Source organism: Hyla sarda, chromosome 1, assembly GCF_029499605.1.
Source record: "Hyla sarda isolate aHylSar1 chromosome 1, aHylSar1.hap1, whole genome shotgun sequence".
NCBI lineage: Eukaryota > Metazoa > Chordata > Amphibia > Anura > Hylidae > Hyla > Hyla sarda.
In genome coordinates this window covers 448738156-448761188 of record NC_079189.1, presented here as the reverse complement: position 1 = coordinate 448761188, position 23033 = coordinate 448738156, and the positions used below count along the sequence as shown (strand labels likewise).

The 23033-nt window shown below is 40.6% G+C and overlaps 1 protein-coding gene across 1 annotated transcript in view; it reads left to right on the top strand.

The window, feature by feature from the left end:
• Positions 1-23033, top strand: part of ADGRD1 (adhesion G protein-coupled receptor D1) — a 919695-nt gene that overhangs the window by 765422 nt on the left and 131240 nt on the right. Inside the window, exon 22 of the mRNA XM_056533246.1 lies at positions 8737-8803. Within this exon, the coding sequence (XP_056389221.1) occupies positions 8737-8803 (67 nt within the window). The remainder of the gene's footprint in view (positions 1-8736; positions 8804-23033) is intronic.

The window sequence follows — 23033 nt, the reverse complement described above, 5'->3', positions numbered from 1 at the left end:
GGGAACTCACACACCCACAGTTCAAAACAACAATTCAAAGCTTAATTTGGCAACTTGATATAGCATAAAGTGCAAAATGTGGCTTCTTTATGGAAGTTGGGGGTCATTTTCTTCCATTATACACCAATGGCAAGCCTCCTTACCTATGGTGTAGACCAGGTTTATCTTTCCTGGAATCCCTTACACAGGAACGTCTGTAAATCCTACAAGTGTGTCATCAACACATAAGTAAATAAGTACACACTTTCTATACACTTTAAAAAGCTGTCCATCAGCTGTTCTCCAGACCTCCCCATACACAGGAACGTTCGACACAGCTGAACATGCATGTTTCCTCTATGGAGAGGGGAGGGGAAAACCATAGTCTGTCCGCTCTGATGGTCACTTTTCTTTTCCAGAACAATAGGATCAGGCATCCAACATGACTGACCCTACTCTTTACTGACAATATATGTTGAGTCAGGAGGCGGTAGTGGGTTTTGCTGACTTTTGTCCACTTTAAATGACCACTGTCAGGCTTGGACTCCACTGAGGTTTTTGCCCTGCAATTTTTGTGGCGTTTTTCTGGCGTTTTTTCTGGCATTTTTTACCTTTGTGTGGAATTTGCCATTTTTTTGTCCCTTTTGGTTTTTTTACATTTTTTTTTACAAAATAGTTGGGTACCAAAAAAAATAATTAAAAATAAAAAATAAAAAGGATGCATTAGGGAAGTAAAATGTATTTAACTAAATGTTTATTTTTTATAACAAAATTTTAATATTTTTTTTTATAAAGTGTGTGTTTAACTTTTTTTTCTCTTTTTTTCCCCACATTATTTATGTAGTACTACTACTCCCAGCATGGAACAAGATTGTTCCATGATGGGAGTAGTAATACCTGTACTATAGACATATCGTCCCGGGTGTCAGTCTGACACCCGATGCGATTCTCCATAATATAGCAGTGATGTGGCTGTATACAGCGCTCCCATCTCTGCTCTATTCACTGGCCATTCATATTTCCCACCCAGAGCTGTGATTGGCCGGATGGTTTCAGCCAATCACAGCTCTGAGGAAAAGATGAATGAATAAGCGGACGGCCCGGCGTACAGTGCCGAGCAGGGATGTGAGCGCTGTATACAGCAGCTATGCATCTCTGCTATAGACAGGATGGTCAAAGTGGGTGTCAGTAGTGACCCCCGCTGTGATGTATCCTTAAGCAGGCACTACTACTCCCAACATGAAGCACACTCTGCTTCATGCTGGGAGCGGTAGTACCTACATTAATGGACAGATCACAGCGAGTGTAACTTCTGACACCTGTTGCGATCTATCTATTAATGCAAGTACTACAGCTCCCAGCATGGGGCAGAGTGTACTCCATGTTGGGAGTAGTAGTACTTGTAGTTAAGGAAAGATCACTGCGGGTATCACTCCTGCCACCCGCTGTGATGCTCCTGTATAATGTATGGATGCAGCAGCCGGCGCTCTCCTATGGTCCCCTGCACGCCGTAAATATACACATTCTGATTTCTCACAGAGACCTGTGATTGGCTGGAACCATCTGGCCAATCACAGCTCTCTCCGGGAAATATGAATATGTGTGTATATACGTCAGTGCAGGGGACCAGAGAAGAGCGGCTGCCGCATCTATACGTTATACAGGAGGATCGCAACAGACGATCTGTCAATAAGTACAGGTAACTACTACTCCCATCATGCTGAGAGTAGTAGTACTACCTAAAAATAAAAAAATAAAAAAGTGAAAAACACGCACACACTACATTCTTATTATTGTCTGCTACATTTCTAGCACTTTACCCGCTCACATAAATTGATCCCTGTTTAAAAATTAATAAACATTTCGGAATAAAAAAGATACATTTCGTTAGGTACAATTTTTTTCCATCACTACTGTATCTTTTTTATTTATTTTTTTTATGGTACCTTACGAAATTTTAATAAAAAAGGTATCTCCATAATTTTTTGGGATCGCTAAAGTCCAAAAAAAGAATAAAAAACACCTGCAAAAACGCAAAATTTAAAACCAACATGGCTTTTTTCTTGGCGTTTTAGACTTCTATGGGAGGAAAACACCACGATTTCAGGGCAAAAAACGCCAAACTAGGTTTTTGCAGGGTGTTTTGAAAATCCAGCCTCTGAGCCAGAAATTGCTGAAAAACGCCAAAAGGATAAAAAAAAAATGCCAAGCTGAAAAACGCCAAGTGAATCTGGCATTTTGCAGTTTACCAATGACTTGCAGCTAACATCTGGACGCAGCGTTTTTTCACTGAAAAAACAACGTGCGGGAAAATTGGCGTTTTTGTCGGCGTTTTTGCAAAAAAAACCTCAGTGGAGTTCCAGCCTCATTTGGAAAGCGACATGTAAAAAGTTTAAATTGACGGGAGTCTGAGTATTCCGATCTCCACTGTTCAGGAGAATGCGCCAGAGAAATTGGCGCTCAAGCACATTCTGTCCTGGCACCATGTCACCTGGTCATGACACACTTGTAAGTTTATGGAGTGTGTCTTTTTCGTGTGACACAGAGCAGGTAGAGAAGCATGCAGCAGCACAGACTTTTACCTTCTCATTCTTCTGATCGGCGGAGGTCTTAACATTCAGGCCCCTGCTGATTCAGTAGAGAGTAAATTTCGGTGACAATTTTATATTCTCACTAAATGTTATCTTAAATTGCTAAATAAAAAATATGTAATCTCAGTAAGCAATGCAGAGATGGCTGACTGGTACCATACACTCATTTCTTATGCTAGAATGTCACGTGTGCCCAGAATCTGTAACCAGAGAGCGTTCATTAGACCAATCTAATCCTTTCACAAGTTATGGGATTCCGAATAAATAAAAGGGATTAATGCGGTCATTTACTAAACGGCCACACAAGCCGCTTTTTCTAAAAATGATCCAAGTATACTATATCTTTGTACTGGAAAAATATTTTAGCATCACTTGCAAACATGAAGCATTCTGCATGTGTATTTTGCTGTGCTCTCTGCTGTTTTCTCTCTCTCAGTATGCTAAATCATTTTCCTCTTTAATGGAAAAGGATTTTGTCCTGTTGGCTCCACAGAGAACTGTGCAAACTTAGAACTTTGCAAAGAAAAAAAGTAGATAGATTTCAAATCTTCTTTTATTGCGTAAACTATTGCCTCAGGTTGCATTTTCTGTTTTGAAGCCTTGGGTTCAGGATAAAGTTAGCATTTTTCAGTATTTTTCTGTATTTAAAGCATACCTGTCAGATCCAACAAATTTTTTTTTTTAAATATATCCCTCAATACCTAATCCTGACCATGAACATCAAATTTTTGTGTGTCTAGCACCTTTATTTATTTTTGTATTACACTTTCAATTGAGATCATTAGTCTGAATTCCTCTCAAAGGAATGCTCCCTCAGTATGCTGTCTGCTCACATCTCCCCTGACATTAGCAAAACTACAACTCCCAGCTTGTCCTCACTGACAGTAGCGGGACACAAGCTGACAGTGGGAGGATTTTCCTGTCAATCAAGGAAGTGTGTCCATGACATAGTTGATGATGCATGGACACAGCAGGACTAGTATGTGTCCAAGCAGGCGGGCGGGGGGAGGGGGGGATTTGTTTGACTGGCTTTTTCAGTATGACATTTTCTAATGAAAGCAATTGTAAAACCTATTGGTTTTGCATGCTTTAACCCCTTAAGGACCAAGCCCATTTTGGCCTTAAGGACCAGAGCGTTTTTTGCACATCTGACCACTTTAAACATTAATAACTCTGGAATGCTTTTAGTTTTCATTCTGATTCCGAGATTATTTTTTCATGACATATTATACTTTAACATAGTGGTAAATTTTTGTGGTAGCTTGCATCCTTTGTTGGTGAAAAATCCCAAAATTTGATGAAAAATTTGAAAATTTTGCATTTTTCGAACTTTGAAGCTTTCTGCTTGTAAGGAAAATGTATATTACAAATAAAAACATTTTTGATTCACATATAGAATATGTCTACTTTATGTCTGCATCATAAAATTGATGAGTTTTTACTTTTGGAAGACATCAGAGGGCTTCAAAGTTCAGCAGCAATTTTCCAATTTTTCACAAAATTTTAAAAATCACTATTTTTCAGGGACCAGTTCAGGTTTGAAGTGGATTTGAAGGGTCTTCATATTAGAAATACCCCACAAATGACCCCATTATAAAAACTGCATCCCCCAAAGTATTCAAAATGACATTCAGTCAGCATTTTAACCCTTTAGGTGTTTCACAGGAAAAGCAGCAAAGTGAAGGAGAAAATTCACAATCTTAATTTTTTACACTCGCATGTTCTTGTAGACCCAGTTTTTGCATTTTTACAAGGGGTAAAAGGAAAAAATGTATACTTATATTTGTAGCACAATTTCTCTCGAGTAAGCACATACCTCATATGTCTATGTAAAGTGTTCGGCGGGCGCAGTAGAGGGCTCAGAAGCGAAGGAGCGACAAGGGGATTTTGGAGAGTACGTTTTTCTGAAATGGTTTTGGGGGGGCATGTTGCATTTAGGAAGCCCCTATGGGGCCAGAACATCAAAAAAAAAAAAAAAACACATGGCATACTATTTTGGAAACTAGACCCCTTGAGGAACGTAACAAGGGGTACAGTGAGCACTTACCCCCCACTGGTGTCTGGCAGATCTTTGGAACAGTGGGCTGTACAAAAGTTTTCATTTTCTCGGACCACTGTTCCAAAGATTTGTGGCACCTGTGGGGGGTAAATTCTCACTGCACCCCTCATTACATTCCGTGAGGGGTGTAGTTTCCGAAATGGGGTCACATGTGTTTTTTTTTTTTTTTTTGCGTTTGTCAAAACCGCTGTAGCAATCAGCCACCCCTGTGCAAATCACCTCAAATGTACATGGTGCACTCTCCTTTCTGGGCCTTGTTGTGCCCTCCCAGAGCACTCTGTGCCCACATATGGGGTATCTCCGTACTCAGGAGAAATTGCGTTACAAATTTTGGGGGGCTTTTTTCCCTTTTACCTCTTGTGAAAATGTAAAGTATGGGGCAACACCAGCATGTTAGTGTAAAAATTTAATTTTTTTACACTAACATTGTGGTGTAGACCCCAACATTTCCTTTTAATGAAGGGTCAAAGGAGAAAAAGCCCTCCAAACCTTGTAACACAATTTCTGCCGAGTACGGCGATACCCCATATGTGGCCCTAAACTGTTGACATGAAATATGACAGGGCTCCAAAGTGAGAGAGTGCCATGCGCATTTGAGGCCTAAATAAGGGACTTGCATAGGGGTGGACATAGGGGTATTCTACGCCAGTGATTCCCAAACAGGGTGCCTCCAGCTGTTGCAAAACTCCCAGCATGCTTGGACAGTCAATGGCTGTCCGGCAATACTGGGAGTTGCTGTTTTGCAACAACTGGAGGCTCTGCTTTGGAAACAGTGGACGTTCTTATGGGGGGGGGGGGTACTGTGTAGGGGTATGTGTATATGTAGTGTTTTTAACTTTTTATTTTATGGTAGTGTAGTGTAGTGTTTTTAGGGTACAGCTACACGGGCGGGGGATAACAGCGAGTTTCCCAGTGCAAAATTTGCTGCATCTCAAACTTGCAGCGAGAAACCCACTGTAAAACCCTCACCCATACCCTGTACATTCACAGGAGGGTGCACCAGCTGTTGCAAAACCACAACTCCCAGCATGCATGGTCTGTTAGTGCATGCTGGGAGTTATAGTTTTGCAACAGTGAGGCACACAGGTTAGGAAACACTGAGTTAGAAACAGACAATGTTTCCCAACCAGTGTGTCTCCAGTTGTTGCAAAACTACAACTCTCAAAATGCACTGACTGTCCAGGCATGCTGGGAGTTGTAGTTCGGCAACATCTGAAGGGCCAGATGTTGCTGAACTAAAACTCCCAGCATGCCTGGACAGTCAGTGCATGCTGGGAGTTGTAGTTTTGCAACAGCTGGAAGAGCACAGATTGGAGACCATTATACAATGGTCTCCAAACTGGGGCCCTCCAGAAGTTTCAAAACTACAACTCCCAGCATGCCCAGACAGCCAAAGGCTGTCTGGGAATGCTGGGAGTTGTAGTTTTCAGACTCCTAGAAGCAGCAGTGAAGATCTTCACTGCTGCCTCTGAGGACCATGCACTTACCTGCCGGTTGCGCAGCTGCTACTCCACGTGGCCGGTCCCGCCGCTGCTCCAGGTAAGGCCGCCGTTCCCCGCGTGTTCCCCCCCTATGTCGCAGGTCCCCGCGAGCCCCCGCAGCCATCTTCCCCCGTTCTGCCCGACTTCCAGGGGCGGACAGTGCGGGGGATCTGAACTTTCACCCCAGGTCACTGTGATTGGTCCACAGGGACCAATCACAGTGATCGCTGACCGTCCTGGGGTCAATGATGGTCCTGGGGGGTGAAGCAGAAGTTGTCTCCTGCTGGAAACAACAGGGCTTCTGCTGGTTAACCCGTGCGATTCTGCGCATCGCCGGGTTAACTGAATGTCATTTATAAACCTCGGGATGCGCGAACGCACTGCACAACCCAGCGTTTATATATGACATTCTGCGGTAAGGGGTTAAAACATATCAAGGGTTTTTGTATCTGACAGTGCTCATTTAGGTGAAAGGAGTGCTTAAATAAAGTAACAGATCACATATATGTTCAGATGGTCTTGATTTATTGGTCTTGCTTATATGAATGTGTAACCCGACTGGTTGTTCCAGTAATAAATAAGGTATGTCATAGTATTGTTATAGTGAGGAAATGCTCCTGTATATGTGTTACTTATAGCCATCATAGGCTCGAATACACTTACAAGCCAAAATAACATCCATTGTGTTAGCATAGCTTTTTGTCACTATTGTGAAAAGTGCAGTTATTTACACTTGACAATAGAGAGGAGGGTTAGGAGTCAATGGGTGATATATGGAACTATTTCATATACAGTCCAATACGTTGCGGCTATGTGTTTGGGATACATGTAAGAAGCATTCTTAAGTGTATGTGCCAAAAGGAAGGAATGCCAAGAGTCTAATAATGGTAAATAATTAGGTTAGACATACACATGTCAGTGATGGCGTGACATGAAGACATACAGTAAACATACATGCATTTTCTTCTGTAGCTGTACAGTAATTTTATCATGCTTCAGATACAATAGGAACTCATCACTGCAGCCCCAATTGTGGCCTCATTCTGTCATTCCATTACTACTTCACTGAGATATTCTCACATACATTTAGCTGTTACATGAATTAATTTAAGTACCTTTTAAAGACGTATGAATCATGTTAAAGTGTACCTATGTTTTGCAAAAACCTTTTTTATAATGTAAATTTATAATATACATACACAGAGCATCACTGCACAGAGCCCTGCTTGTCCTCAATTGTTCTTATTGGTGTTTTTGAAACTTCATTAGCATTGGAACTCTGATTTTATTTTTTGGTGTGAATACTGTAATAAGACTCTTGCCTTTTTGATCAAAAACAATTTAAAGTTCTGCGGTTTCTAACATATATTGTTGGAGCTTCATACAGAGGTGTGCCTATAAATGTCATGTATGGGCAGGGAAGGAGTGCACACTATTCTCGCTCACTCCCCTATCCCTATCTATTTACGTTTTTGCCCTAGGCGACGGATCCGTAACCATGGTGACAGTCCCTCCCTAGGCAATTAAGGGAATTATCTGTCAAAACAATAAAAAATAATAATAATACAGACACAGGTCAAGGTACAGTAGGGAGCATACATACTAACAGAAGCCAAACTAACACACTCACACAATAAGTCAATGTCCACTATCTTTGTCAAAAAACAGGAGTTGTGAAAGTACAAAATCACTAATACCAGAGAGAAGTTGAGAAGATAAGCCAAAAGTCACAGATGCCGGGTAAACAAGATTAAACAGGGTACATCGCTAGCTACTCGAGTTGGACACTTTCACAGGCATTAAATGAGAGAAAAGTGCCAGGTTGAATAGGCAACCCCGCAGGTGCTCTCATCAAAAGGTCAGCTGACCAGCCAGTCAGCTAAGCAAAAAACAAACAAAGAACCTGTCAGAACCGTTTAACCTTATAGGTTCTGACAATAATGTTGCACAACAGTGAAAGATAAGTGACCAATTTATTCAATCCAATGTTAGCTTTCCTTTTGCCATTGCTGTGCTAGGAGCTCCCCTTCATGTGTTTTCTTCTTTATGTGCATTTTATAATTAGAGTGAATGTAATTCAACTGTATAAACGTTTTGTCCATTTGACGTTAAACAATATATCGTCGTCAATGTCAAGGAATTCTAATAAAATTAATTGTGATTCAGTATTGGTACCCAACCACACCTGAATGTGTCCAAGAGGTGAATACTTCTGATAGACACTTCATGTACGCAATGTTCCTGCACCTGCTGCACTCGCTAATAATCTTTGCTCTGCTCTGCTGATAACACATGCGAGTACCTTGATAAAGTGTTCTTACAATTACTGCCACCATTGTCTTCTTTTCCTACAGAACAATAGTAAGAGCAGTCGTACAGTGCTTATGAATCTTCTCATTCTTCCTGTTTGCATACAAATTACAATCTTTGGATAGCAATTGGGAAAATGTAAATTACCATGTAACAATGTTTGAAATAATGAACAAAGCCGGGATACTTAAATACTTCATACAGCATGGTTATAAAATGCTAAGTGTTGGTACCAGGTGTAAACAGAGCAGAGATTCTTTTTAAAGAGGGCAAACATTGTGGGCTTAATCTAACAGACAAATTTATTATTTTGCAGTTGCTGGTTGTCTCTACAGAAAGGAGCAATATGGGCATTTGTGGCACCTGCATTGTTTGTCATAGTGGTAAGTATTATAAATATTCTCATTATGTACATCCTAGAATACGCTGGATTGAGTGATTTTTATTGTATGTACAGCAACATATGGAGGGGTGTCATCATTTGTCATGGCAGCTATCAGCCTTCTGAAGGCCTCCATGGCTGCAATATTAGAACTCCTATAGACAGGCTGTAATAGGAGAAATGCTATTGGACAGTTTACTGCAATACATGCGTATGCAAAGTACTATGTAAATGGTCAAGCAATCCCTTAGCTAAATTGCCTAGGTGGACTAAAAAATGTAATTATAAAAAAAAAAATGTATTATATACCATTCAGCTGTTCCCATTGTTTTTTAAATAATAAAAAAATTAAACTCTAAGAAAAGAAATATCTTTGCTGCTAAATTATTCAAACTCTTCACATGAGAAAAGTTCCAAATCTCCATAGGGTTAGCAAATTCTAAATGGGATTAAAGGGGTATTCCAGGCCAAAACTTTTTTTTATATATCAACTGGCTCCGGAAAGTTAAACAGATTTGTAAATTACTTCTATTAAAAAATCTTAATCCTTCCAATAGTTATTAGCTTCTGAAGTTGAGTTGTTTTCTGTCTAACTGCTCTCTGATGACTCACGCCCCGGGAGCTGTGCAGTTCCTATGGGGATATTCTCCCATCATGCACAGCTCCCGAGGCGTGACATAATTATTGAGCAGTTAGACAGAAAACTTCAGCAGCTAATAACTATTGGAAGGATTAAGATTTTTTAATAGAAGTAATTTACAAATCTGTTTAACTTTCCGGAGCCAGTTGATATATATATAAAAAAAGGTTTTGCCTGGAATACCCCTTTAACCCCTTAAGGACGCAGGACGTAAATGTACGTCCTGGTGCGGTGGTACTTAACGCACCAGGACGTACATTTACGTCCTATGCATAACCGCGGGCATCGGAGCGATGCCTGTGTCATGAGCGGCTGATCCCGGCTGCTGATCGCAGCCAGGGACCCGCCGGCAATGGCCGAAGCCCGCGATCTCGCGGGCGTCCGCCATTAACCCCTCAGGTGCCGGGATCAATACAGATCCCGGCATCTGCGGCAGTGCACGATTTGAATGAATGATCGGATCGCCCGCAGCGCTGCTGCGGGGATCCGATCATTCATAACGCCGCACGGAGGTCCCCTCTCCTTCCTCTGTTCGGCTCCCGGCGTCTCCTGCTCTGGTCTGTGATCGAGCAGACCAGAGCAGAAGATCACCGATAATACTGATCTGTTCTATGTCCTATACATAGAACAGATCAGTATTAGCAATCATGGTATTGCTATGAATAGTCCCCTATGGGGACTATTCAAGTGTAAAAAAATTTTTAAAAAATGTAAAAGTAAAAGTAAAAAAAAGTGAAAAATCCCCTCCACCAATAAAAAAGTAAAACGTTCGTTTTTTCCTATTTTACCCCCAAAAAGCGTAAATTTTTTTTATAGACATATTTGGTATTGCCGCGTGCGTAAATGTCCGAAATATTAAATTAAAATGTTAATGATCCCGTACGGTGAATGGCGTGAATGAAAAACAAAAAAAAAGTCCAAAATTCCTACTTTTTTAATACATTTTATTTAAAAAAAATTATAAAAAATTTATTAAAAGTTTTTTATATGCAAATGTGGTATAAAAAAAAAGTACAGATCATGGCGCAAAAAATGAGCCCCCATACCGCCGCTTATACGGAAAAATAAAAAAGTTAGAGGTCAGCAAAATAAAGGGATTATAAACGTACTAATTTGGTTAAAAAGTTTGTGATTTTTTTTAAGCGCAACAATAATAGAAAAGTATGTAATAATGGGTATCATTTTAATTGTATTGACCCTCAGAATAAAGAACACACGTCATTTTTACCATAAATTGTACGGCGTGAAAACGAAACCTTCCAAAATTAGCAAAATTGCGTTTTTCGTTTTAATTTCCCCACAAAAATAGTGTTTTTTGGTTGCACCATACATTTTATGATATAATGAGTGATGTCATTACAAAGGACAACTGGTCGCGCAAAAAACAAGCCCTCATACTAGACTGTGGATGAAAATATAAAAGAGTTATGATTTTTAGAAGGCGAGGAGGAAAAAATTAAAACGTAAAAATTAAATTGTCTGAGTCCTTAAGGCCAAAATGGGCTGAGTCCTTACGGGGTTAAATTCTTGTTGCCAGCAGTCACCACTGACAACATATTATATACTGTTTTAATATTTAAATTGTGTTTGTACTTTAAAAATAATTTTAAAAAACTGCATACTTTTGTTACACTAACTCTTTAGAGTGGTGACAAGGTGATTTTGGGCTCTCACTGCATATACTGAGCTCCTTTGAGTCCCTTATGTGGTGCAGAGCTATTTCTTATTCTCTCCATTTCAGGGGTGGGGCCAGGACTGGGCCCTTTGCCCGCAGCACTCAAACCTAGACTTCCTTTTCCTGGCCAATAACAGTACAGCACTTCCTCCTCTCTGGTATGCTATGGCAAAGTGCCTGAGAAAGTGCACTAAACTGGCACTGTGCTGGAACAAACTGGCACTGTACTGGAACAAACTGGCACTGTGCTGGAACAAACTAGCACTGTACTGGAACAAACTGGCACTGTGCTGTGGGATGATTCAATAATAGATGCCACATGGGGGAGGTTAGGGATTTTTATGTGCACTGTTTTTGCAAGGTGCTATGTGAGCAGAAAGAAAAACAGCAACAGTGTAAGAGCAGGGCAGGGGTTTAATCATATAGGCAGGTGTGATCTAAGTGGTAAGCTTTTTCTCCTGCACTTACCTGTCTAAGTCTCGTCTCCACTACCAGTAGTCTGTCTTGACGTTTGGACTGAGCCTAACAACAGGCAGTCAACTGCAAAATCAATGGGAGCCAGACCACTAGTTGCTTAACTTTTAGACTCAATTTGTACATAGCAGACGAAGGAATGGTGGTCCAGCTCACACGCCTCAGAGTTTCCTGTTTAAAACTTGACTTTTAATTTATCCGTTAAAATATGGTCCAAAAACAGAAAAGTTGAATTTTTTTCAGTTTTTGTACCATGTTTTAACGGATAAATTAAAAGTCAAGTTTTAGCCAGAAAACTCTGAAGCGTGTGAGCTGAACCACTACTCCTTTGTCTGCTATTTCAACACGAGAAGCGGCCCGCATTGTCCGTGCTCCAGCACCCCATACTACTTGGATATTTGTCAAACACTGTATGACCTGGTGAGTGAGCTGCGTTGCAATTATTGCCTTTCATTGTCATTTTGTACATAGATTGTAAGGGTAAAAACAAGACATAAGTCTGCCTAGTTTAGACTATTATTACCCTATAGAGTTGATTCAGGAAAAGGCTATAAAAAATAAAAAATCATGAGGTAAAAGCCAATTTTCCTTAGTGGAAGTGAGACCACTAGTGCTGAAATGTAATACTCATTTTTGGGAGGTAGGAAAGCAAGACATTTGGCCCAGATTTCTGAATCTGCCTAAAACCCAAACTGACAGTTTTTGCCTAGAGTAACCAATCACAGCACAGCTTTCATATCTGAACACTCTCTGGTAAAGTGAAAGCTGAACTGTGATTGGTTTCTGTGGGCAAAGACAGTTTGGATTTCAGGCAGATTAATAAATCAGAAATTTACTAAGTACTAATGCTCTAATGCACAGGTTGTCTGAAAAGTCAATGGGGGAGATTCAACAATAGCTGTGCAGATAAAAAATTGGTCAGTTGCCCATTTTAAGGCCTCTTAAAAATGAATGACACAATTTGGTTGCTATGAGCAACTGGTCAACTTTTCCTCTGCACAGGTTTTGATGTATCTTACCCAATATCCTTTTAAAGGGGTACTCCGGTGCTTAGAAATCTTATTCCCTAAGCGGTCCCGCCGCACCCCATTTAAAATCAGTTCCCGGAGCATGTTCGCCTATGGGAGGGGGCGTGACAGCAAGATCACGGCGGTCCCCAGTGGTGGGACTCCCGCGATCTGGCATCTTATCCCCTATCCTTTGGATAGGGGATAAGATGCCTAAGCACCGGAGTACCCCTTTAAGTCAAATCTCATTTTCAGCTTTGTATGCTCATAGTGGTGGCTACAGACACCCATCATTTCAGGCCATAAGGAAGATTTAGTACTTTGTCTCAGTACAGGATAGTTAAATCACATAGATAAAAGTATTGAAGATAACTGACCCAACTCCTTCTGCATAAACTATAATCCAGTCATAATCCTAAAGAATCTTGTTTTTACATGGCTTTCCGTAAGCATAGACCTTTTGTATCTAATGGAAAACTCACCCCCTTTTGGTATCTCCTAATTGTATACATTGGTGTTATTGTGAAAATATTAGATATAAGATATTTGACAAGCATATAACAGTGTGATCTATCTATCTATCTATCTCTCTATCTTTCTTTCTATCTATCTATCTATCTATCTATCTCTCTCTATCTATCTATCCTTTCAGGTGTGACTAGAATAAAACACATTCTATGCAGGGGGACTGCTATTCTGTCTATTTGCTTTTATTATCTATCTTATTTTATTATTTATTATTTTAATTTTTTTGTATTTGTAACTGTATTTTTTTGTATTTTTACTACCCCTATGTTAACGCTACAAATATAGGTTGCTATTATTTTGGGGGAAATTGTAAAAATATTTTGTAAGGTATGTATATAAGATTAATATTATCTTCTTAGTTTAAAAAGTCATTTTGCTTTGCTGTTTACTCATTGAAATAGCTGTGCACAGATCACTATGGAAACGCTGGCCTCCAGTGACATGTGATTGGATAATCCATGGTAACGCATGGATACCCAGATATTACTCTCCTACCACACTGGTTTCTATTATCTAAGAATAATGACACACTTGTCCTTTACTTTGGTATTAACTGTAATATGACTTTCGCTGCCCATAGTTTGGAGTCTGTTCCATATGCTGATATAATAAGCTTTAACTGATCAGCCCCCGCAGGAAGCAGCGCCGATGAGGAAATGAAATGGGTGTTTTATACTTTAACAATTTAAGGTTTCAAACAGCAGTGTCAGGGAACCGAAAAGTGGATGTGTATTTCTTCTATAATCTTTAATGCAACAAATCGCCAAGCTGAATTATGTGGAAAATAAAGAGAACCATGGAGCAGAAGACACATTCTCCGGCAGATGATTTTTATTCATAGGGAAAACAAGGTTGCAGCTCTAGAAAGAAATATTGCCAGATCACAGCATCCTGAAGAAGAGATATAAGTGTTCTGGGAGTAGAACGTCAAAGTAGATTCTGTTTATGAGATGCTCATGAAAGACTGTTCCTGGTGAAAAACACAGCAGTTAAATAGAAAGAAAGTCTAGTGTCTTCTGCCATTCTGAACCCAAAGAATCTTTATAGTAACATAAATATGCAATTGATCCTGCGATCTATATGTGATTCACAGCAACTGAAGCGACATTCTTACATGTCTCTCATAAACCCCCTAAAGTTTACAACAACAAAAAAATTACTAGATTTAAAGGGGTACTCCGGCGCTAAGACATCTTGTCCCCTATCCAAAGGATAGGGGACAAGATGCCTGATCGCGGGGGTCCCGCCGCTGGGGACCCCCGTGATCTTCCACGCCGCACCCCTTTAGAATCAGCCCTCGGAGCGTGCTCGCTCCGGGTCTGATTACTAGCGATCACGGGGACGGAGCATAGTCACGCCCCCTCCATAGGCTTGCATTGAGGGTGCCAGGCATGATGTCACACGGGGGCAGAGCCATGACGTCACTATGCTCCGTCCCCGTGATCGCTAGTAATCAGACCCAGAGCGAGCACGCTCCGGGGCTGATTCTAACGGGGCACAACGTGGAAGATCACGGGGGTCCCCAGCGGTGGGACCCCGCGGATCAGGCATCTTATCACCTATCCCTTGGATAGGGGATAAGATGTCTTAGCACCGGAGTACCCCTTTAACCAGTCATTGTAAAGTCAATCAGATCTCATCATTCAAGGCATATGTACAATCTGAATAAGTTATTTATTTATTTATTTTCTGTTGCTTTTCAACTGTCAGCAAATTTTGCATTGCTGTGTGAAAATTGTCATCATTCACATCAGTCCTTGCCTTCGCTGAGGCTTACAATTTAGTATCCTTATGGGGAACAATTTTACAGGCAGCTAACTGATTTATGTTTTCTGAGTGTCACAGGAAACTAGAATAGCAGGCAAACAAGGGAAGAGAACAGAGAAAATAATCCATATCATATCCAAAATTATTACCAATGAACATTTGCACATTTAAATAGTAACCAAGGAACTCTGTTTCTTGTGGTAGTTCTGAGCAGGTTTATCAGAAGTGCTTAAATGGGCACTGTCAGATACAAAAACTTTTGATATGTTGTAAAGCATGCAAGACCAATAGGTTTTGCAATTGCTTTCATTAGAAAAATTTCAGTATTTCATACTGAAAAAGCCAGTCAAACAACGGCCCCCCTGCCTGCTTGGACACATACTAGTCCTGCTGTGTCCATGCATTATCACCTATGTCATGGACACACTTCCTTGATTGACAGCTGTGAGCGCAGGGCTCACATCTAGAGGAAAAATCCTCCCAGAGTCAGCTTGTGTCCCGCTACTGTCAGTGAGGACAAGCTGGGAGTTGTAGTTTTGCTAATGCTAGGGGAAATATGAGCAGACAGCATACTGAGGGAGGGGGCAGAGACCTGCACAGTGAGGCCACGCCCCCTCCCTTTGAGAGGAATTCAGACTAGTGAGCTAAATTAAAAGTGTAATAAAAAAATAAATAAAGTTGCTAGACACATAAAAATTAGATGTACATGGTCAGGATCAGGTACTGAGTGATATATATATATCTATATCTATATCTATATATATATATCTATATATATATATATATATATATATATATATATATATATATATAACTGTTGTTGGATCTGACGCGTACGCTCTAACCCCTTTACTCCTTAGCCTGTTTTGACCTTAAATAGGCACTCTCATTAAAGCTATTTTTTGCTATTGTACTCCTTATGGTAAATAAAAAATCTTTCTAATGCACTTTGTTAAAACATAGAAAATTATTATTTTTTAATTTGTGTTTAAAAAAGCTGCCACTAGGTGTCTCTCTACTTGTCCAGAGCACATTTTCCCTCTTTTCTTGCACATACTTTGGACTCCTGCAGGCCTGGCAGAAGTCCAAAATGAGGAAATGCAATCTGGAAAGCTGAGGGTGGTGTGTGCAGCCTTTGCCAATCATACCTCATCTCACAACTAGGTAAAGCCCCTTTCCAGTCTGTGAATCTGACTGAGCAGAAAATACAGAGCAATATCAAGGTAGAAAACTAACAAGTACTAAAAATAAAGGCAGGGGGTGGTTGATCATGATGGGGGCAGTGAACTGGGAGGATTATAAAATTTAACAAGATCATGAGCGGTACTCTTTAATGACCAAGGCAAATTTTCAAAATCTGACATGTGTCCACTTATTGGTAATAACTTTGGAACGCTTTTACTTATTAAAGCAATTCTGAGATAGTTTTCACGTGACATATTGCGGGTTATTTATCAATAATGGTCTTGGCTGGATTATTTTTGTGGTTTGTCTAGATGCGTTCACGCAGATCTGTACCCAGATCATTTTCTACCGCCGCTTTTAGATCATGTCTACCCTGCTTCTGAGGAGTTTGTTTGTGTGTTTCGCTTTATTTGTTTTAGTTTTCATTTTAAGGCAAATTAATGTCTAAAAGAAGGTCTGCATAGAGAGTCTCCCTCACATTTGAATAGTGGTTTACCGTGCTGCAGGCCAGGAAAAAAAACGAAAAAACAAAAACTTTATTGTTTGAGAGACGGAGGTTTTAGTTGAACAGGTATTTTTTTTTTACTTTTCACCTTTTTTTTTTTATTATGTTATCATTTCTTTGTCAGATATTTTTTTAAACTTGGGCACATGCAATTGTGATATGTTGGCATTGTTAACAGTCTTAATTGTTTCTTACATTTTTACCATTCCTTTTTTGTACCTTTTTATGTCTTTAAACATTCCTATTCTCTACCTTAGTATCTCTCTCTCCCTCTCTTTCAATCTGGCTGATGATTTTTTAGTTTTGTCAAACAGACAGGAGTAGTAAATTTTTTTTAGACCTGGTCAGGAGGTGGTCTAAATTTGCCTATTTTATTGCGCCAGTTGTGGCAAAATTTGCACAAAAATAAAAAAAAACACGCAGATAATAAATCCGTGACAAGTGTATCCGTCACTTTAAAAAATGGTCTAGCAACACCAAAAGGTCAAAATGACGGATTTTAGAACTTGGAAAAAAAAACACAAGAAAAACACGCAAGTAGCGCAAAAAAAAAAGAAAATTGCAAATGTAGACCAAAAAAACAATAGAACAGAATGATAAATAACCCCCATTGTACTTTACATTAGTGGTAAATTTTGATTGACATACATAGCATTTTTTGTGAAAACTAAAATATTTTGTGAAACATTTTTTGCATTTTTCTAAATTTTACATGTTAATGCCAATATGTACAATGTACAATATGTCTACTTTATGCTCCCATTATTTGATAAACATTATTTAACTTTTTTAGAATGTGAGACGTTTTATAAGAAAATTTTCAAAATCCGATTTTTCAGGGACCAGTTCAGTTCTGAAGTGGAATACAGGGGCCTGTATGTTAGATACCCCCATAAATAATTCCATTTTAAAAACTTTACCCCTTAACCCCTTAAGGACTGAGCCCTTTTTTCAATTCTGACCACTGTCACTTTATGCTTTAATAACTCTGGGATGCTTTTACCAATTATTCTGATTCCGAGATTGTTTTTTCATAACATATTCTACTTTTTTTCATAACATAGTGGTAAATTTTTGTCGTTACTTGCATCCTTTCTTGGTGAAAAATCCCCAAATTTCGTGAAAATTTTGCATTTTTCTAACTTTGAAACTCTCTGCTTGTAAGGAAAATGGATATTCCAAAAAAATTATATATTGATTGACATATACTATATGTCTACTTTACATATATACAATACATACATACATACAAAAAGACATACGTCCATAAAGTTCAACCAGGGAATTGAAGGGAAGGGTGTAAGGGAATAAGGGGAAGAGATGTTGTTTTATATTTCTGCATAAGCATTAATGTTATTTTGTTCCAGGAATGTATCTAACCCTATTTTAAAGCTATTAATTGTTCCTGCTGTGACCAGTTCCTGAGGTAGATTGTTCCATAAATTCCCAGTTCTTATGGTAAAGAAGGCGTGTCGTCCCTTTAGACTAAACCTTTTCTTCTCTAGACGGAGGGAGTGCCCACTCGTCCTTTGGGGGGGGGGGGGGTTTAACCTGGAACAGTTTTTCTCCATATTTTTTGTATGGGCCACTTGTATACGTTTATCATGTCCCCCCTTAAACGTCTCTTCTCAAGACTAAACAATTGTAACTCCTTTAATCGTTCCTCGTAGCTAAAATGTTCCATGCCCCATATTAGTTTTGTCGCACGTCTCTGCACCCTTTCCAGCTCCGCAGTGTCCCTTTTATGGACAGGCGACCAAAACTGAACAGCATATTCCTGGTGAGGCCGTACCAATGCTTTATAAGGGGGAGTGTTATGTCCCTGTCCCTTGAGTCCATACCTCTTTTGATACATGACAATATCCTGCTGGCTTTGGAAGCAGCAGCCTGACATTGCATGCTATTCTGAGTCTGTGATCTACAAGTACACCCAGATCCTTCTCTACCATTGACTCTGCCAGTTTAATCCTCCCTAGGACATATGACGCATGCATGTTATTTGTACCCAGATGCATAACTTTACATTTATCTACATTAAACCTCATTTGCCAAGTGGATGCCCAGACACTTAGTCTATCCAAGTCATCTTGTAACTTATGCACATCCTCTATAGACTGTACTGTGCTACAAAGCTTGGTGTCATCTGCAAAGATAGAAACAGAGCTATTAATACCATCCTCTATATCATTGATAAATAAATTAAACAACAGCGGGCCCAGTACTGAACCTTGGGGTACACCACTAATACGTGGACCAATCAGAGTACAAATTATTGACCACCACTCTCTGGGTACGATCCATGAGCCAGTGTTCAATCCAGTTACAAACTAAAGTTTCCAAGTGGTGTTGAGCGGCATAGGCCATATTCGAATTCGCGAATATTCGCGAATATATGGACGAATATTCGTCATATTCGCGAATATTCGCATATTCGTAATATTATCGTTTTATTTTCGCATATGCGAATATTCGCATGTGCGAAAATTAAGATATGCGAACATTTGCATATGCAAATTTAGCATAAGTGAAAATTCGCATATGTGAAAATTAGCATATGCAAATTTTCGCATATGCGAAAATTCACACGCCAGTCTCACACAGTAGTATTAGAGCCTTCTTACACCACATAAGCTGGAAGCAGAGAGGGATGATCACTGTGATGTGTACTGTGGAAAAAAAAACAACAAAAAAAACCCTGAATATTCGTAATTACGAATATATAGCGATATATTCGCGAATATTCGCGAATTCGCGAATATGCGATATTCACGAATAAAATTCGAATTGCGAATATTCGCGAGCAACACTTTTTCCAAGCCCAAAGACCTTAACTTACCTGTCAGACAACTATGAGGGACAGTATCAAATGCTTTAGCAAAATCCAGAAACACTATATCCACAGCCATTCCTATGTCAAGGCTTCTACTCACTTCTTCATAAAAGCAAATTAGATTGGTTTGACAACTTCTATCCTTAGTAAACCCATGCTGGTTATCACTTATAATAATATTATCCCCTATGTATTCCTGTATGTAATCCCTTATAAGTCCTTCAAACAATTTACCCACAATGCACGTTAAACTTACCGGTCTATAATTGCCTGGCAAAGACCTAGAGCCCTTCTTGAAGATTGGTACCACATTCGCCTTGCGCCAGTCCATTGGCACAATACCAGACACCAGAGAATCTCTAAATATCATGAAAAAGGGTACAGATATTACTGAACTAATCTCTCTAAGTACTCTTGGGTGTAGTCCATCTGGCCCTGGAGATTTGCTTACATTTACTTTACTTAACTTACCTTGTACCATTTCTACATTAAGCCAGTTCAGTACATTACATGATGTGTTACCAGCACTGACCTGTCCAATGCCAGCTCCTTCTTCCATAGTATATACAGAACTAAAGAATCCATTCAGTAGCTCCGCCTTCTCTTGATCGCCCCATGACAACCTCCCCATTATCATTATTAAGGAGTCCTACGTGCTCTGTCCTTTTTTTTTTTTTTGTATTTATATATCTAAAAAAATTAGGATTAGTTTTGCTTTCTTTGGCCACCTGTCTCTTATTTAGAATTTTTGCTGTTTTTATTACATTTTTACAGATTTTATTAAGCTCTTTGTACTGTTTAAATGTTATAGCTGACCCATCAGATTTGTATTTTTTGAAGGCTATTTTTTTGTTGTTTATTGCTCTTTTAACATCATTTGTCAGCCATGTAGGATTTAGTTTTAATCGTTTATATTTGTTCCCCTTTGGTATATATTTAACTGTATAGTTATTTAGAGTTGATTTAAAAATTTCCCATTCACCTTCTGTATCAGTATTTGAGAACACCTCCCTCAGGCTACTTTATGTTGGCATCATAAAGTTGACATGTTTTAACTTTTGGAAGACATTAGAGGGCTTCAAAGTTCAGCAGCAATTTTCCAATTTTTTCTGAAAATTTCAAAATTGGAATTTTTCAGGGACCAATTCAGTTTTGAAGAAGATTTGAGGGGCTTTCACGTTAAAAAATACACCATAAATTACCCCATTATAAAAACTGTACCCCTCAAAGTATTCAAAATGACATTCAGAAAGTTTGTTAACCCTTTAGGTGTTTCACAGGAATAGCAGCAAAGTGAAGGAGAAAATTCAAAATCTTCATTTTTTACGCTTGCATGTTCTTGTAAAGCCATTTTTTGCATTTTTACAAGCGGTAAAAGGAGTGAAATCCCCCCAAAATTTGTAACCCCATTTCTCTCGAGTAAGGAAATACCTCTTACGTGTGTCACGATGCCGGCTGGCAGGTAGTGGATCCTCTGTGCCAGAGAGGGATTGGCGTGGACCGTGCTAGTGGATCGGTTCTAAGTCACTACTGGTTTTCACCAGAGCCTGCCGCAAAGCGGGATGGTCTTGCTGCGGCGGTAGTGACCAGGTCGTATCCACTAGCAACGGCTCAACCTCTCTGGCTGCTGAAGATAGGCGCGGTACAAGGGAGTAGACAGAAGCAAGGTCGGACGTAGCAGAAGGTCGGGGCAGGCAGCAAGGATCGTAGTCAGGGGCAACGGCAGGAGGTCTGGAACACAGGCTAGGAACACACAAGGAAACGCTTTCACTGGCACGATGGCAACAAGATCCGGCAAGGAAGTGCAGGGGAAGTGAGGTAATATAGGGAAGTGCACAGGTGATCAGACTAATTGGAACCACTGCGCCAATCAGCGGCGCAGTGGCCCTTTAAATCGCAAAGACCCGGCGCGCGCGCGCCCTAGGGAGCGGGGCCGCGCGCGCCGGGACAGGACCGACGGAGAGCGAGTCAGGTACGGGAGCCGGGGTGCGCATCGCGAGCGGGCGCTACCCGCATCGCGAATCGCATCCTGGCTGGAGGCGGTATCGCAGCGCCCCGGGTCAGTGGATCTGACCGGAGCGCTGCAGTGAGGAGAGTGTAGCGAGCGCTCCGGGGAGGAGCGGGGACCCGGAGCGCTCGGCGTAACAGTACCCCCCCCCTTGGGTCTCCCCCTCTTCTTAGAGCCTGAGAACCTGAGGAGCAGACTTTTGTCTAGGATATTGTCCTCAGGTTCCCAGGATCTCTCTTCTGGACCACAACCCTCCCAATCCACTAAAAAAAAGGTTTTCCCTCTGACCTTTTTGGATGCCAGAATCTCTTTGACGGAGAAGATGTCCGAGGAGCCGGAAACAGGAGTGGGAGGAACAGATTTGGGAGAGAAACGGTTGATGATAAGTGGTTTAAGAAGAGAAACGTGAAAGGCATTAGGAATACGAAGAGAAGGAGGAAGAAGAAGTTTGTAAGAGACAGGATTAATCTGGCACAAAATTTTGAAAGGACCAAGATAGCGTGGTCCCAACTTGTAGCTAGGGACACGGAAGCGGACATATTTAGCGGAGAGCCATACCTTGTCTCCAGGGGAAAAAATGGGAGGAGCTCTTCTTTTCTTATCCGCGAACTTCTTCATGCGTGATGAAGCCTGTAAGAGAGAATTTTGGGTCTCTCTCCATATGATGGAAAGGTCACGAGAAATATCATCCACAGCGGGCAGACCAGAGGGCAAGGGGGTAGGGAGGGGGGGGGAAGAGGGTGACGGCCGTACACCACGAAAAATGGGGATTTGGAGGAAGATTCAGAGACTCTGAAGTTATACGAGAATTCGGCCCATGGTAGAAGATCTGCCCAGTCATCCTGGCGGGAGGAAACAAAATGTCGTAAATAATCACCCAAGACCTGGTTAATTCTTTCTACTTGTCCATTGGATTGAGGATGATATGCAGAAGAAAAATTTAATTTAATCTTGAGTTGTTTACAGAGAGCCCTCCAGAATTTAGACACGAATTGGACGCCTCTATCCGAGACGATCTGCGTAGGCAACCCGTGAAGACGAAAAATGTGTACAAAAAATTGTTTAGCCAACTGAGGCGCTGAAGGAAGACCAGGAAGAGGGATGAAATGTGCCATTTTGGAGAATCGATCAACGACCACCCAAATAACAGTGTTGCCACGGGAAGGGGGTAAGTCAGTAATAAAATCCATACCAATCAGAGACCAAGGCTGTTCGGGGACAGGCAGAGGATGAAGAAAACCAGCGGGCTTCTGGCGAGGAGTCTTATCCCGGGCACAGATAGTGCAGGCTCGCACAAAGTCCACAACATCCGTCTCCAGAGTCGGCCACCAATAGAAGCGAGAGATGAGTTGCACAGATTTCTTGATGCCCGCATGACCTGCGAGATGGGAGGAGTGACCCCATTTGAGGATTCCGAGGCGTTGGCGTGGAGAAACAAAGGTCTTTCCTGGAGGAGTTTGCCTGATGGAAGCTGGAGAAGTGGAAATCAGGCAGTCAGGAGGAATGATGTGTTGCGGAGAGAGTTCAATTTCAGAAGCATCCGAGGAACGAGAGAGAGCATCGGCCCTAATGTTCTTATCGGCAGGCCGAAAGTGAATTTCAAAATTAAATC